Genomic DNA, 17,822 nt, shown 5'->3' with positions numbered 1-17,822 from the left:
TATTTTAAAATGCAATATATATATATATATATATATATATATATATATATATATATATATATATATATATAACATAGGCTATAATATTATAGGCTGTGTGTGGTAGTTAAAACATAGTTTCAAGTTGACGTTTATTTATGTTTGTAGTTAAAACAAAAACATAAAAAGTGTAGGCTACATGTGCATTGTGCATGCACCATGAGACAGATGTACAGACCTCAAATCTGTTTGCACTATAATGTTTGTGAACTGGAAATGTTCATGAGCTGTATTTGATTTTATTTACAAAGCATTTATACTTTATGAAACACTGTTTACAACATGCTGCTGTTCAATGATTCTGTTGTATAGTGGAAATCTAAATTTGTTTGGCTTCTCACAGAAGACTGTAAAGAAAGAGACAGAAGACTGTAAAGAAAGATAAGATGTTGAATGACTATGTTGTCATGTTTAAATAAAAAAGAATTACATGATGTAACTGCTTGCTTTATGGTTAATTCTTAATGTAAATATTAATATTTTTTAATAATGCACCAGGTTAGAGGGTTCCTTGTACAATTTACAGCATTAGTTCTTTGAGAATCTCTTCCATTATCAAAGCAAAACTGGTATTGTAACTAAAATATCGATATCGAATCGGCTTGGGACCTTGTGTATCGGAATCGTATCGGGAAGTCAGTGGCGATACCCAGCCCTACACACACACACACACACACACACACACACACACACACACACACACACACACACACACACACACACACACACACACACACACACACACACACAGTGTGTAATTAATTTAAAACTAATTAATTTAAAACTAACCATAAAAATGTACATGAATTGAGACAGTATTGTTGATTTTTTTAGATAGTTAATTAACCTAGCTTTATGTCCTTTCTCTTACTCTATCCTACCCTGGATTGAATATTTTCCTCTATTCAACTGTGTTTTTGTTATGTTCATTGTATTATTCATTATTCACAGTTCATTGTCTTTTAACTGATTATTTTGATCGTTCTGTTGTTTATTGGAAAGTGTATTGAGACACATTGGTGTGATTTTGCACTCAAAACAAAACTTTACTTGATTCAGCTTCAGATAAACAACTTCTCCATTCTCAGTTTCGAAGCTCTTCCAATAAAACTGGCCAAACTGAAGACTTCCTCTCTGAATAGTCATTCAAAACAAAAATGATTGATGTTTTTGTGTAAATCACTTGACAGAGAATTCAGTTCCGGTCAAAACTAGTCTCTTAAAACAGACTCTCTCATCTACATCCGGCGAATGCAGGTATGGCGGAAGCATTTGAAAATTGCGGAAGCCAACTCGTCTGTTCTAAGAGACTAGTCAGAACAGTAAAATGGGGGAACGAAAACATTGATGCACACAAAGCGCAAGATCCACCGGAAGACGCGGGTCTTCCTGGGCGGAACGTAGGAACCAAAGTGCTTCAAAGATGTAATGGATCCGGCAAGTTTCTAATGCTTTGTTTGGTAGCCTATGTCCATGCTTCTTATTTTTTCTCTAACTCGTAGCGACTGGCGAGGTTAGGCTGCCTACTGCTGCATTTCTATGGGGGAACGAAAACACTGCGGACTGGAACACATCAGGATCAGGACCGACGGGCGGATCATCCTACCACGGGTACCAGGCTCTTCAAAAGAGCCTGGTGACGCGAGGACCAAATAAGTATGCTATTGCTCTCGCAAACATTTTGAAAAGTAGAGTTATACAGTAGTATGGGGAATGGCCCTGGGGAAAAGGACATCAAATAGAGTTTATTCAGATTTAAGTAGTTGGCGGTAATGCGACATGTTGGGAAGAAGATCTTCTTCCCAACACGACGCTCCTCTCAGCTGAATGCTCACGTCAGTTTAGCTGTGAAGCTATTGGAGATTACGTTTGTCAGTAAATAGTTCAGGAGGAAACGTTCCTGTCGCTGTATGAAAATGAAAATGTCTAAAGTCCAGAAGCTGCACAGACTGAGAAGCCTTGCCTCCAGACATCCAGCAGCCGTTGGTTATTAAATTAGACGTCCCCGCTGAGCAGCAGGAGGAGTGGAGTTCCAGTCTGGACCAGGAGGACCCAGAGCCCCCACACATTAAAGAGGAACAGGAGGAACTCTGCACCAGTCAGGAGGGAGAGCAGCTTCATGGGCTGGAGACGGCCCATATCACCAAGTTCCCATTCACTCCTGTCCCTGTGAAGCGTGAAGATGATGAAGAGAAACCTCTGTCCTCACAGCTTCATCAAAGCCAAACTGAGGAGGGCAGAGAGGCAGAGCCTCTAGCCAGCAGCTCAACTGAACAGATGAAAACAGAAGCTGATGGAGAGGACTGTGGAGTATTAGAACCAGCCAGGAACTTATATCCAGCTAGTAATTTACAAACAGCTAGTGATGACAAGACTTCAGACTCTGCTGAATCTGAGACTGAAGACAGTGATGCAGAATGGATGGACACATGATAGTCCACACAGGTGAGAAACAATTTATTTGCTCACTCTGTGGTAAAGGTTTTGGTAAAAAAAAAAAAAAGGGGGGGCTTGAAGAGACACATGATAATCCACACAAAAGAGTAAACATTGAATTGCTATCTGTGGTGGAGTGGGGATATGCATGTATTTATGTACGTATGAGAGTATGTAGCCTACTGTGGCGGGTGGATCAGAATCAGCTTTATTGGCCAAGTATGCAAACACTACAAGGAATTGGGCTCCGGTTAGCTTTGCTCTCAAGTACACACATAGTACACAAGTACACACATATAGTTATTGTTTCTATAGTTCTTTGTTGTGTTGTCCTATGTTTATGTATCAAAAAAACAAACTTAACACTATCACAAAAAAAATCTGTGGTGGATGTTTTGTCAAAATGGAAACATCCCTGTTTGCTCAGTTTAAATATTAAGACTGTCAACCTTGTCTGTGTAAAGTTATCCGATATCTGAGCGCAAGCTGGAAATAACATTGTCATGATTGGATGACTCACTCATGCTCCTCCTTAGAGCATTGTTATGATTGGATGACTGGCTGTCAATCACACTCCTCTCACTGAATGTTTTTTTCCTTTCAAGGAGAAGGCACTTATGTTACCAAGTACAAAGTTATTTGACTTTTGTTTGATTACATTTATTTAATTATAATACAAATTATATTAATTGTCATACTTTTTGAACAGTTAGATAAATTGGCCAATAATATCACTATTAGACAGCTACTAAGGAAGGTAAGACTGCACTATATTGGGCGGGGGGGGAAAGTGACTTGACTTGCCTTAACTAAGGACTCAACTTGACTTGCCCAAAACAAAATGACTTGGGACTTTTGGACCCAATTAGTTGTGACTTTGAGACTTGGATCAAAGTGTCTCCCATGTCTGATATTTACTTACTATTGAGCGTTTCATCTTCAGAATAGACAATCTCTGGCTTCATTACTGCTGGTAGGTGTGGCTCAACGATTGTGCAACAGACACATGCACCAGTGATTGGAGCAGACCAGACACTGCTGCCTATGTCATCAGCATGAGTGTAGCGGTAAATCCAGCCAACCAGAGTTTCCCATCTGAAAGAACTGTACAGTGAAGAAGTAAGGTGAAGGACCAAGAACTCCAAGAACTTTGAATAAATCAGGTGGGTTCACTTTTCTGAGTCTCCTGAAGATGCATGGACAAGTACTAACTAGGTGACAAACAAACAATAGCCAACTAACAGTGAGGGTGAGCCCACACAACTGATCATCGCTTTGTTTCCAAATGTTGTTCTGTTCCTCTGCTGGATCAGTGTTGGTTGGAGATGATGGTGTACTTCACAAAAAGCTACTTTGACATGTTATCTTCCCAGTTGGATGTTGTGTGTAGACATACTCTTAAAACACATTGGCTGAGTTTCCCAACAAAGAAGCTTCTTAAGAGTTAAGAAGCTTCTTAAGGCGTTAAGAAGCTTCTTAAGGAGTTAAGAAGGCTCCAAAGAAGTGTTTCCCAAACGCCTTCATAACAGAAGAGAAAAATAAAAAAAAATAGAAGGCTCTTAAGAAGCATCTTAACTGGAGCTGTCCACCATCTCGATGTGAGAGGTCCTCTGCGGCCCACTTGATGGCACTCTGAGCCCACCAGTGGGCCACGACCCAGTGGTTGAGAAACACTGTAGAATAACCTAATCATGGTCATGTTAAACTTTATTAAATATTATTTATTTCAGACATGGACTGCAGTTCAAATTGCTTTATATACACAGCATACAACAAAACAGAGAAACACTACAGAATTTAGGCAACCTTGGGTTCTGCGAAAGGTGCTATATAAATCCACAACATTATAAAAGGAATCCATTCTGATTAGAGGAATATAGCCTACGGTAAAACATTTAAAACACAAGTAACCATACATAGAGGGGAGATTTTCAATTGTTCCCCAATTTTAAACACTAAAGGGTGCATGAAAGAAAGGAAAAAGGGAAAAACACAAGAGGAACAGTGGACACAAGTATCTCCTTTTGCCTGATGCGGCTGGATTTTTGTCGTTAAGAAGGTGTTAAGAATGCCCCAGACCCTTCTTACAAAACCTTCTTAACGAAAGATCATCTTAGCGCTAAGAAGCTTTTGGGAAACGCAGCCTTCTTAACGGAAGATAATTGGAAGATAATTTTAGGCTAAGAAGCAATCGGGAAACACGTTGGCTTCGTTGGCTTCTTACGGGAGCCTTAAGAAGGGTCAAAGAAGCTTCTTAGCGCTAAGAAGCTTTTGGGAAACGCATGCCTTCGCAAAGAAGCAATTGGGAAACGCGTTTGCTTCTTAAGGGGGCCTTAAGAAGGGTTAAATTAGCTTCTTAGCGCAAAGAAGCTTTTGGGAAACCCAGCCATTGTAGGCCTAGTTGATTCATTGTTTATGCTTTGGTATTGTATTGTAAGCTTTGTTCTACTTTTTACTGTATAAATATAATGTAGCGTTCCTGGTATTGAAGAGGCAGAGGCTGCTTGCTGGTACAGGGGTCTTTATTCACAGTTATTCATATTTCCAACTCTTGGCGGTTGTCACGCTCATAGCTAGCTGCTTCTCTCTAGGCGGTATCCGGAGACTGCCCCCGCATGCTCAGTCTCCCCCGGAAGTCTCCCACAAGCATAGTGTTCCCCCCAGTAACACTCCCCCACATCAGTTCCTATCTGTAGTCGAGACACTTCCATTGCTCACCACTGTATGTGTAACACTGATTCGCTACAATAAGTTTCTTAGGTCAAATCCCTTTTGATTTGAGGATCAGGCTTAGCTTGATCCGTTTGTGGCTGCTGTAAATAAATGGCAGTTAAAGAAATGTGTCATTCTGCAGGTATATGAGAATTAAGTCTATAAATGGAACGATAGTTACAGAATGTATGGGGGTGGGGCTTAGCGATTGTGTGTGTGTGTGTGTGTGTGTGTGTGTGTGTGTGTGTGTGTGTGTGTGTGTGTGTGTGTGTGTGCGTGTGCGTGCGTGCGTGTGAGAGATCAGCAATGATGTTACTGTGCTGTCTTTAAATTTACTAGTTTAAGTTTTTAGTGTATTAAGTTGTTAAAAAAGTGAGTGATTTGTAGGTTTGGGAAACTGTGACAGAGTGAGAGCTCTTCTCGCTGCGCAATCTTTGGTCGCTGTGCAATCTTTGGTTTTGGAATCTGCTGCAGAGTGAGAGGTCTGTCTGCTCTCCGCTCCTGTTCTGTGGGATCTTTGGCTGCTCTCTGTCCAGTCTAGCTAGAGAGTCTAGAGCAGTGGTTCTCAACTGATCTAGCCTCACGACTCACAGTTTTCCTTAGTCATCAAGTCGTGACCCAATTTTCAGAATTTAGTAGCTAACTTTGTAGCTTAATTTAGCTCCCTTCACAACAAGCTAGCATGGCATGTTGGTACCAATGGATGCCTTAGGCTTAGGGTCTTCTAGTTTCATATGGTACCAGTACCTTCACTCTTTCTCTTTAGTTTAGTTTAGTTTATTTCACACATCATAACATGGAATACAGTACATGCTGCATACATATATTTACAGTAATTGGATGCATGAAAGGGTCACCCCAAAGAAGCTATTTAAAGCTTATGATAGGGGGCCCGGGTGCCCACATATAACAGACAGGATATTGGCCAGATATCCTAGGATACAACAACGTACAAACAGACATACACAATAGACAATCCCAGAGTCATGGTTAGGAAGATTAAAAATAAGCCCGCTACAGCCTCTGAAAGAAAGTAATTTCGGCTGCAGACGCCAGCATCCTCAATGAGTAGAACTTTATTTTCATATGCACACATCCGTGACCCACTCAAAACAGCCCCGCGACCCACTTGTGGGTCCCGACCCACAAGTTGAGAAACACTGCTCTAGAGAGAGAGTGGTCAGCGGAGGACCAAAATGCGAGACTCATTAGCCAATGAACAGCCAGGAAGGGGTCTCGCGCTACTTCTGAATGCTAAAATAAAGCTGATCATGTACAATTTGATAAAAAAATAAAAAATTTTTTTTTTCAAAGTACAACACAAACTGTCCATTTTGCTGCAACTCGACAGTGCTGCTTAATCCAGGACCTTACTTCCTGGAACTCTTGAGAGTAAGAAACTGGTCCATTGGAGTGAATGGAGATGTCGCGTCTCTTCTATATACACGGCTCTGGCTAGGTCTAGCTGCGTTGCATGTCGTTTTTTAAATGGTACCCATAGAACCCATTCTCATTCAGATCTCTTGAGGTGAGAGGTCAAGGGACCCCTTTGAAAATGGCCATGTCTGTTTTTCCCTTGCCAAAATTGACCCTAAATTTGGAGCGGTATTTAGCCCCCTTCCCGACAAGCTAGCATGTGATGCTTGCTTTACTTCGCCGGTAGTCCACCACCATCTCCTTGGTGGTCCTTCTGATGTTGAGCTGGAGGTGGTTGATGTCACACCACTCCACAAAGTTCTTACCAGAGAATTTTTTCTTATTTTTTTTTAATCGCGTTAATCGCATGCCGCTATTTTGTCCCTTCGTCGCACCTGTACTTGTAGTCAAGCTGTTCGCAGCCGTTTCCTGTCTTCTGCCTGTGGAGGCATGGAAGAGAAAGACAGCAATGCTCTTCTAAATGGCTCGTTTTACTTTAAATAACACCCAAATGGCACAGTGGACAAGTCAAGAGCAGTAGTTTGCACCTTGTGTAAAACGGAATTAAAATATCACCGAAGTACATTGAGTTTGAGCTATCACCTAAAAGCTAAGCTGTAACTCTTTAAATCGATGTTTCACATCTCTCCTCCCGATCAGAAATGTCGTGTTTTCTTTTCGCATGCCAGAGATGATAAATAATAATAATAATACATTTTATTTGGAGGCGCTTTTCAAGACACCCAAGGTCACCTTACAAAAAACTGGAACCAAAAGATAAGAATTAGGCTTGTACCTAATAGGCTACATGATGGTGCATCTGTGATCCATAAAGTCGATCAGATGAATATTGAAAGCCTTGTTACCATGCTGCCTGTGGACAACACTTTCCTGTTTTATCACTTTGATCCTTAACGACCACAGCTGCACGTCGTTGGCTGGCGTACATCGGCGATGTTTGGTTGTTGAATGAATTTGTTCATCATACAGTAGCCTAGGCTACACTAACCTATGAAAATATTCATTTGGGCTAGGAGGAGCTGGGTGTAAATGCCTCCGCTCGCCTTTCAATCCGGGAGTGGTGGCTGCCACCTGAAAGCACACCCCAGGACGGGAATGTGGCAGTGCTACTTGGCTGTGTGTGAAAGCAATTTCTGTGGCGAGGCTGCCGGCTTTGCGGGCCTTCTGAACTGCAATATTGCGCGATCTGTGTGAAAGCGCCTTATGTTAAAATGGTTGTAAACTATGTAACCAAAACGTACAGAAATATGTGAATGTCTTCCTTTAATGTCGATAGAAAGGATCACTCGGTCGGACTCGGAATGTTGAAACACGCATTTCAGAACTCAAGATGGCGGTTTCTCCTCTTGCAGGGCACAGCACACACTGTCATGCAGTGCAGTCACCACAAACAGGGTTCTGTGTGTGTGTGTGTGTGTGCGCGCGTGTGTGTGTGTGTGCAAATTCTCCACGGTTTTTGTCATATTTATATAACACTGCTTACTGTCTGTTATAAAATACCAATAAACAGATGTTTAAAACAATAATGTCCTCTAAAATAGGTTAGTGCAGCAGTGGCTTTATCATTATGGAAGTGTGTCATACTTTTCACCTACTGATCAGAATGGCTTCATCTGATTGGGATATTTCTGTGGATATGCCTTGACTGAAATGTTATTAAAAGCAGGACATTTATGTATTCAGATTAAGGTATCAGAAGTTGGAAAAGACATGAGTTGTGTTCTTTCATTCCCCCCACAGAATCTGGAACGCCTTAATGGACAACTATGGGAAGATGATGGCGGTGGACTGGAAACAGTCTCGAACACGCTCCCTCCACGTCCTCATGTTCAACCTGGAAGAGAAACCGGTGCGTTGGAGGACTACACCCCTCCCTTCCATGCCTCATATATATGTTTTAATTTACCCCTCCTATCCAAGCCCTCCTCTCCTGCCCTTTCAGTTCATCCCACAAATCTCAAATATTCATTGTGCTAGCTTCACGGTTTTCATTCAATCCCCCCCATCCTCTTTGGCAGAGAGCGAGTGATGGAGCCACGGAGCTGTTGGACGAGGAGGGGCTGAGGGAGCAGCTGGACATGCACTCCATCATCGTCTCCTGCCTCAGCGAGGAGCCGCTCTTCACAGCAGAGCAGGTAAGTTTCAGACACATTCATTGACTGGGCTGACGTTCACTGGGTTTGGTTGATCAGGGTTTCGGGCCATTCATGAACTGAATTGAGAATGCATAGTAAATTCAAATTCAAATCTTGGAATTGAAATGTCACCCAGCTGTAAGGAAACATAATTTACAATTGAATTGGAATGACAAGAGTAACAAAATTGAATTCGACTCGACTCGCTACCAGTGGTTCTCAAAGTGGGCTCCGGGTTCCATGGGCGCCCCAGCAAAAAGGAGAATCGTTTATTTTCACTATAATTCCATCCATAAGTAACCCAATGTATGACTATTTTAGTCATGGGCAGCGCCACTGCTGGCCATTTGGGTGCCCTAAGCGTAAATGTTTTCATTGTGCCCCCGCCCCGTCCCAAGAAAAACTCACAAATTATATGTATGTATAGTATATATATATATATATATATATATGTATATGTGTATATATATATATATATATATATATATATATATTATGTATTATGTATTATGTATTATGTATTGTGTGTGTGTGTGTGTGTGTGTGTGTGTGTGTGTGTGTGTGTGTGTGTGTGTGTGTGTGTGTGTGTGTGTGTGTGTGTGTGTGTGTGTGTGTGTGTGTCAGACTGTAAAAAGAGATGGACAGAGTGAGACCAATAGTAATTTTGTTATATTTTACTTGAGATGCCTGAATTATTTCATGTTACAAGCAGAGGTGCTTTATTTTGTATCTGCCCTATGCAGAGAAGTAGCTTAACTACAAAAATAGTGTGTTGCAAGATGGACTGAAAAGTCCGCTGTTTATCTCCCTTTCTGAACAACACCCGTTCTGATCATTATAGAGCAAGATGATGGCTTCCACTACACAACACTGTATTTACGTAGGCTACGTTACATATTTGCGGGAGTGGGAGGAATCTCACACATGTACAGATGTGACCGATGGAAACGTGAGTTTGTTTACTGCGTCGCATGTAGTTAACAAGGAGATCCCACAACTTTCTTTTAAGGCGGCACCGTGGCCAGTTCAAAACAGGGAATGCTAAACTGGCCGTGTGGAGAGTAAATTTGAGAAGGGGCATTACCAAACTGCGGGGCATCCACCCAGTCTGTTTGACTGTGGTATTCCTGCTCTGGATGATGCCCTAGGGCGACACTTGGTTTCCTATGCTCAGTGCGTTGTGCGCGTGTAGGGAGCGGCTGGTACACTTTCAGTAGTAAACATCTCAAAGCAAAAATCGGGGGGCCCTGGGACAATTATGATCAAATGGGGGTCTGTGGTCTAATTTGTGTCCGTTTAAGGGTCGTTGACATGAAAAAGTTTGAGAACCACTGTGCTAAACATTATAAATCCAACTAATCATGACTCAAATTAAAGACAGTTAAACAAAATAAATGCATTCAATCATAATTTCTGTATTACGGTTACGTGTCATACATCAAGTATCGCCTATGAGGAACCTTTAACATTTTATGATATTCACTATTGATAATATATAGTATAACACTATGTGTAATCTCAGAATGGAGAAAAGAAACTGAAATTCCAATTAATTTCCAATTCTGTTTCCTGTAATTTTTTTTCCAATTCCAGTTCCTCAGTTAAATTGGAATTGCTGAGTTAATTCATGAATTGACCCTCAATGTTATACTGTGTGTTGCTGCAGGTTATCGAGGAGATGGAGGAGATGATGCAGGACTCTCCTGACATGGAGGCGCAGCAGAACCCGTCTCGGTCGGACCTGTCCATGCTTTCACTGGACATCCGGCACTCCAGCAACTGCTACTAGGACAGTGAGTGTCCAATGAACAGGGCCGATGGTCTGTGTGTAAACAATTAGATTGTCTGGGTGTGCGGGTAGTGCAGCGGTACATTCCCTGCCTACCAACACGAGGGTCGCGGGTTCGAACCCCCACGTTACCTCCGGCTTGGTCGGGCATCCATACAGTCACAATTGGCCTTGTCTGCGGGTGGGAAGCCGGATTAAAGGTATTTAGAACACGGCTCTCTTGAATACTCGATTCTGATTGGTCAATCAACAAGATTCACCGGTCATTATTTCTCGACAACCGACCGCTGCTCTGCCACACCTGGATTAATCAGTTGATTAAGAGCTTTTTGTCAGCAAACACTACTAATTAGGCCAACCAGTTGCAGCTGTGGTGTCTTGTGTGCCAATTACGAATGAAACCGCTTTGTCGTTGAAAACGCTATTAAAAAATCTATTTGAATAATTATTTTTGTCAGATTATTGAATGATTTAGTTGTAGGCCGTGTTCTAAGCGGGATAATGTATATTGAGGCGGTGATTACTGGGAAATAATGACCTTCAGGTGAATTATTAAGCCCTCCGCTGCGCGTCGGGCTCAATCATCACCTGTCGGTCATTATTTCCCCCGTAATCACCGCCTATATATACATTATCCCTTACTTATAAAACGGCTCTCTCAAATCAAGCAATCTGATTGGTTCACAGCCATTGTATAAATCCCGTAACCCACTCCAATAACCCATGGCCATGGGTTATGAGTTGCCATGGCAACTCTCTTACTAAAAGGCTTTGGTTACCTCAAATGACAATGTAGAAAAAACAAATGGCGGAGACAGCTGTCAGATCCTTGTGAATCGATCTTCGCTTATAACTTTACTAATACTTTGCAGAAAATTATGTTTTGTACAAGAATAGACGCGGGCTAATGTCTTCTTTGCAAAAAAAACCTGCATTTAACCCCATAACGTTAGTTGGTGTCGGGCTTTGCAGAAAAGCTCTCAGCTTCTCAGCAAGCGCTGAGAATGCAGCGCTGCGCTCGAGCTGCGTGTCGGGCTTTCCAGAAAGCTCTCAGCTTCTCAGCAAGCGCCAGGATTGGCCAATGTCAACTTCAGTCGCCAGAACGATCCAATCAAATCACCCGCACGTTCTTGCGGTCCCGCCTTACAGTAGTGTTTCAACTGACTCTACCAGAATGCCATGGCAGTCGGACTTATAGTATTACTATTATTATTATATTATCATACTTGGAAACCGTTTTATAAAAGCAATATAGCACTCGAGCTGCGTGTGTTGTGGCATATATCCCGCTGCTCAGCAGTTATCCCACTCGGCCTGCAGCCTCGTGGGATAACAGCTGATCAGCGGGATATATTTGCCACAACACACTGGCTCTCATGCTATATTGCTTAATTATACCATGGTCTGGGTGAATACTGGATTCTGATTGGCTGCAGGGTGTCCAGTAATTTGTGATAATGTACACCTAGCTAAGTAGTTTCAGTCAAATGGTCTGTTCACCATTCATATCAATGCGCCATGGTCTCGACAGAGCCATTTGAGCTCTATACCACCGTTAAGGGTTAATATGGCACTTTTATAAGTTTAGAAAAAAATTGGTCAAAGTAACTATTTAGATTACCCCTGTGTGCTCAGTTTATTAAAATAACTGCTATTTAGAAATCTGTCGTTTTCTGAGATGTTGTAATGTCAGCTGACAGAAGCCGGCTCTCAGCTGTCAACTGTCAAACCAGCTCTGTTTATAACTTTGCAGAAAGCCAGCCAGGAACTTTGCAAGAGCGCGCACTGCCTGTATCACTGATACAAATCAAGTCAAAGAGGAAAAAGACGAGATCAACAAAAAGAAAACAACGAAATGGGCAGTTAACAGCAACACACTGAGAGACGTCCTTGTACAAAACATACCTGGACTCCGACATAGAAAGCTTCAGATGGTTTTCTACTCCGAGCGCGGCACGCGCCACTTACGTCTTATAAGACCCGCAGACGTTAACGTAATTCCCTGGAATGTGAGTTTAACCAGCCAGTTACATGGCTTTGCATTCTTAGACATTGGCAAAATTATTAGTTAGTTTATGGTCTAGAAATTCTGCCAGGTGTAGGCACTCATCGGCCATTTTCTCCAATGATAATCTTCAGCAATCGAGGGGACTATTTTATCTCGCCGGTTCTCAACTCATATCCAAGGTTATGAAAACTACATTTTGATTGCAAAATGCATGAAAATATAAATGAATGGTCTTGTTTTGTTTCTTTGGCAAGTGACCATGGTATAAGCGGATTAATGCACTTCCAGGTGTCCATTATCAGAAATGATTGGACTTCGCCTCGGACGGTTCACGCCTCCACGTCGTCCAATAATTTCTGATAATGGACACCTCATCGTGCATTAACCCTTACATAACCCCCCTTTTGAAGAATAGAACTTTAGAAAATAAAAAATAGAGTGAAAGAGTTGCAATTCCAATTCCTGAGCACATTTATTTTCATGGTTTATTCTTAAGTCCATTTTGCCCATTCTCTCAAGTAGCCCCTCTAGTACCTCCACGTACCCCTAGGGGTACGCGTAGCCCAGTTTGGGAACCAATGAGAGAAGAGATAAAGAGCACAGGTTGCTTTAGGTCGCTTTCACATATAAGCTGTTTAGTCCGCTTTAACCGCGCCAGAGTTCGTTTCCTCAGATAGTGCGCTTCGTTTGGGGTGGTGTGAAAGCGCAAACAAACTGTTGCAGAACAAACAAACAAACTCTGGTGCGCTTGAAAACGTGGGTCTCGGTTCGCTTCCAAGTGAACCCTGGCGCGGTTCGTTTGTTGTGTGAAAGCAACCCGGACTAAACACAAGAGCGCCAGTGCATCTGATGCACTCATGCAGTGCATCATGAGTAGAAGACGGTAGAAGGAAGCAAAACAAACACTGCGGCGTGCACACGTGTACAGTACCTGCACTGCGTCATGACATACGTCATCATAACAACATCACATTTATCAACAGCTGGCCCCCGGTTTGCCTATCTCCTTCGGTACGTAGGCTACTCTCATCTGTAGAATGAAATGTTCAACAGCTTGCTGCCTCATCTGCTGCTCATATTGGGCACATTCTTGTTAAATAATTATTTGATAGTAAAACCAGAAATCCCAATATCGCAGGTGGTGTTGCTCCATGTCTGTGTTTTGTGGATTCACTTGTGTTGTTCAGTCAGCCCTCAGCCAGGCTAGAAGCCTGCTGGAGAGATTTCCCTTCTCTATTCTGTCCAATAGACAGTGACTGTTTCGACCACGTGACATTGTTCAGAAAGTTTGGTGCTTGTGACAAATTGTTGTGTGAAAGTGAACCAGACCAAATGAAAATCACAACAATGTTGCAACTTCACCCCCCTGAATGGCACCGAGTCCACCAGCTTATATGTGAAAGCGATCTTAGACTTGCACGACACACTCAGAGAATAAAATGAGAATGCATAAGGAAGTCAATTTGTGGCCGACCCTAACCTTTGACCTTTTGACCCTCACTCCCCCCACTCGTCACTGACCAATGGCAGGCGTCCAGCATCCAGAACAAACAGACCTGGATTAAACACATCAGGGACCTGATCCAGGAGCGCACCATTCACCAGCAGGGGGAGCTGGACAGCCAGGGTGAAGGCAGCAGCAGCCAGCCAGACACCGTCTCTCTGGCCTCACACACCTCACAGAACACCCTGGACAGTGACAAGGTGAGAACACACACAACACACACACACTCACCAAAACAGCTTCTGCACACGGTATTTTCATACTGGAGTGGAATTGGCTGAGCCATATGTACCGGTAGGGATGCAAATTGTAATCAATTTCCGTAATTGATTAATTGGTCATGTTAACGATCAATTAATCAATCATTACCAAAAAGCAGCTTTTTGTCATACAACATAGAAAAGACAAAACGTGTCTTTAGGCCCACTCAACAAGTTAATCACCCAACCAAACTTCCTGCATTAGCTGTCATTGTGCTTGTAGACGTGCTGAATTTCAACATTGTATTACAATGTTTACAATACTGGTGTCTTTTTGGCTGTAATTCTCCCACACTGGACTTTTTGCCTACCTGCTTGGCTTTCTTCTTCCTCTGTATAACCGCTGAACGTTAAATTTCACCCTTGTCTTGTTAAATAATTTCAGCAATTTCTTTTAAAATGGCACATAGCATTGTCGATTAATCGGTTAATATATGTTTGGATCGATCAAATGGTTGACGCAGATTAATCATTAATATCCCTATGTACCGGTAAGCATGGCTCTGTCTGGACTGAAAGCTATGGCCCCTGTTTACATTTGCTACTGTAGCAACCTGGCTTGTATCTGGATTGTGTCTGATTGCCTCTCCCCCTCCTTCCCCAGCTGTGTGGTGGCTGTGAGCCGACTGTGGCGGGCAACAGCAAGTTGCAGCGTTTGGTGGCCAGGGTGAGGGTGGTCCTCTTTGGTTGCTTTCCGCAGAGGTCTGCGGAGATCAGCAGCCTCTGAGAAGAGGTTGCTGTCCAAAACGACATCATCGTCATCCCAGGCACGGTAAAAAATCCCCCCGGACGTCCGCTCCCAGTCTGCAGCCTCGGGCCGAGCGCACGCCCTCGCCCCTTCTGCAAGTCGGCCATTTAAAAACGGATTTCCACTCTTCAACGTGGAAGGACCCGGCCTTGAGCATAGTGGACTGCTTCTGCAGGGAGAGCCACTGTATGGACCAGACATCATCATCAACTTGCCTGAAGCAAGCAAAGCCCTGAGAAAGGACTGTTCTCTGCACAGGAGGTATGGCATGAACCCTGATGGACACATGACCTCCCTGAGATCCCATCGCATCGCTGATGTGAAACAAAATGAACATCTAAGGGGCACTTTACACGAGGACGGTTTCCTATGGTGACGGGGAATTATTGTATCATCAGTGCCTCCCTTTTAGACGGCGACGGCGAATTCGCGCTTAGGAAACGACACATTTTGGAACCACCCTCCAGAGTGGAATTGTTTGACACGCTTCCCGCTGAGTGCTCCATGTAATCGTTTTGGAATGGCACATTTCAGAAACTCTGACGTGCCTGCACAGGCGACACACGCGATTATGCCATAGCCGTGCGCGAGTTGGCAACCAAATAAAACGTCAGTATGAATGAAGTTTGGCAACATTCAGAATTAAGCTACACTGCGGCCAACTTCAGTTACATGTTCATAACGTTACTGCTGCGAGGAGCCGATGGCTGTACCCGGTCTGTGTTTAACGTTAGTTACAAAAGCACGTCGACAGTGTTTTCTCACTGCCAGTAGCCTAACTACAACAGTAGGGTTTGACAGATAGCTAGTCCGACAGCACAGTCTGACTGTGCTGCGCTGACCGGGAGCCTCCCGGTCCTCGCTGCTCGTTAAAGATTTCCAATAGGCGTTATTCTGATAAACTGTTACATTCTCACCCGACAAATATTAAAACTTTAAAACAGTTTGGGGTTTTTTTTAGCTTGAAAAAAGCTTTTTGGCAAGTCGAAATGACTGCGGAAGGCGGACTCTACTTCCGCGTTTAAAACCGGAAAGACGATTTTCGAAATGACGTCATGCAGAAGCGTCCTTGTATGGGTAAAGAATAAGGTGATCACACTGCCACCTAGCGACCTGGCATGTACATTACGGCGTTTTAAAAATTCAACAGCGCTCATGTAAACAGGGAGAAGGTGTGAAGGAAACGCTATTGTGTCGTTTCTTCCAGAAACTGTCCTCGTGTAAAGGGCCCCTGAATGAATGACTTTGGAGGGGAAAAAGACCCCACTAGTTAGATGGGATGTATTAAAAAAAGAGTTCCACTTGGACAGGCCTGTTGGAGTTAAGGCTGTCAGCCTTGGCAACCAAGATGAAACGGTGGGACACTTTTTATGTATCTTTATAATGTGAATTTTGACACTACAGAAGGATTGTATGATGCATTTGTTTGGTATAGATTTTGTGATGACTAAAAAAAGTGTCTGTGCTTTTTAACTCATTGAGTGCCATGGACGAACATGTTCGTCATTTCAAATAGTAACGTAGAGTGCCAAGGACGAACATGTTCGTCAATTGCGTTTTTTGACGGGGGGGTGTCGATCTAAGCCTCTTACATCGCCTCTTACAATATGGGAGCTATTGAATGTGTCTAACCTATTTTACAGAACCCTTAGGTGGCGACAGTGCTCTCCACATAACAGAAAGGCAAGGAAAAAACAAAGAAGAAGTCGTTATGGAAACGGAAATCGCATCGCATCCGTATGCATCGATATGCTGAAGCACGTTACTGCAGCTGTGCCTGCAGCAGCCAATCTGCTCCCACAATTGAGCCGCTCCGTGTCGGTTGCGACAGCACATCCGCACATCCACACCGTGGAGTTGTTATTATTCTCAACTGGAAGCATGGTTGCCGGTGACAAACACACACGGAACGCTGTAAAAAAGCTGGATGTCGCGCACCCTTCACTGTGCGCACAGCAAACTCAGCACAGCAGAGAGCCACCACAGACACTCCCATACAGGAGGAGTGTGCAGTTGAGGCGAGGCGGGGCGGGGGGGGGGGGGCACGCAGAGCAGCACACAACACCCAGACAGACCCAGGCAGCAGGACAGGATTGACAAACGCAAGCCAGAATATCCGATGCCCACCAGCAGCAAATCAAGACCAGCAAGAAGCTGCAACCAGCAGTGCACGACGCTGCTGGTTGTAGCTAAAAAATATTATTCTGCCAAACAAAATTCCCTGGCCTTCACTGTTTTATTGAAGGAAATTATTTTTGAGGTGTGACTACATTAGAAAAGATTAGCTTCAGAGTCAGTGATGTGCTTGAAATGTTTAATTTCACAAAAGGCCAATTATCTCAGCTTCTAGAAAAAAATTGCTGTTTTTGGATGAATCAAGCTATCTTCTCTGGCTCATAACTAAAGAACGGAAAATGGGATCAATAAACTTTTTTTTGCAGATGATAGAATAGAGTCTCATCGTTCTTTGTGCGTGTTCAGTGTTTACATAGTAATATCACACAATATTCTGTGAGCCTCGAGAAATCACTGAAAACGCTCTGAAACTCTGGCACTGGGAGCGTCCGTTCTCCAAAAGTGGCTGGCACTCAATGAGTTAATGTGAATTTGGACACTATACAGAATGATTGTGTCGGGTATTTGTTTGGTAAAGCCTTTGACGACTAAAAAAAGTGGGGAGAGCTAGAAAAGAGCTGTTGAGAGGACCAAGACCTGCTACGACTCTCTAAAGAAACAAAGCACTTCTGAAACACT

The 17,822-nt window shown here is 43.1% G+C and overlaps 1 protein-coding gene across 1 annotated transcript; it reads left to right on the top strand.

The window, feature by feature from the left end:
• Positions 1 to 3,561: 3,561 nt before the first annotated feature.
• LOC310771594 (fasciculation and elongation protein zeta-2-like) lies at positions 3,562 to 14,992 on the top strand. Its single transcript, XM_083664173.1, has 6 exons — positions 3,562 to 3,638; positions 8,365 to 8,473; positions 8,643 to 8,759; positions 10,426 to 10,552; positions 14,087 to 14,260; positions 14,925 to 14,992. Exons 2-4 carry the CDS (start codon positions 8,381 to 8,383, stop codon positions 10,546 to 10,548), a joined length of 333 nt encoding a protein of 110 aa, XP_083520299.1. The 5' UTR covers positions 3,562 to 3,638; positions 8,365 to 8,380; the 3' UTR covers positions 10,549 to 10,552; positions 14,087 to 14,260; positions 14,925 to 14,992.
• The last annotated feature ends 2,830 nt before the right edge of the window (positions 14,993 to 17,822 follow it).

Source organism: Poromitra crassiceps (genome assembly GCF_964638095.1).
Source record: "Poromitra crassiceps genome assembly, contig: HAP1_SCAFFOLD_851, whole genome shotgun sequence".
In the NCBI taxonomy this organism is placed as follows: Eukaryota; Metazoa; Chordata; class Actinopteri; order Beryciformes; family Melamphaidae; genus Poromitra; species Poromitra crassiceps.
This window is presented reverse-complemented; position numbering and strand designations above follow the sequence as displayed.

Excerpts from the sequence above, each read along its gene's own strand:
- LOC310771594 (XM_083664173.1), top strand. The coding sequence starts at position 8,381 with ATGGACAACTATGGGAAGATGATGGCGGTGGACTGGAAACAGTCTCGA. Across the intron at positions 8,474-8,642 it reads TCAACCTGGAAGAGAAACCG|AGAGCGAGTGATGGAGCCAC; the intron begins GTGCGTTGGAGG and ends CCTCTTTGGCAG. Across the intron at positions 8,760-10,425 it reads CGCTCTTCACAGCAGAGCAG|GTTATCGAGGAGATGGAGGA; the intron begins GTAAGTTTCAGA and ends GTGTTGCTGCAG.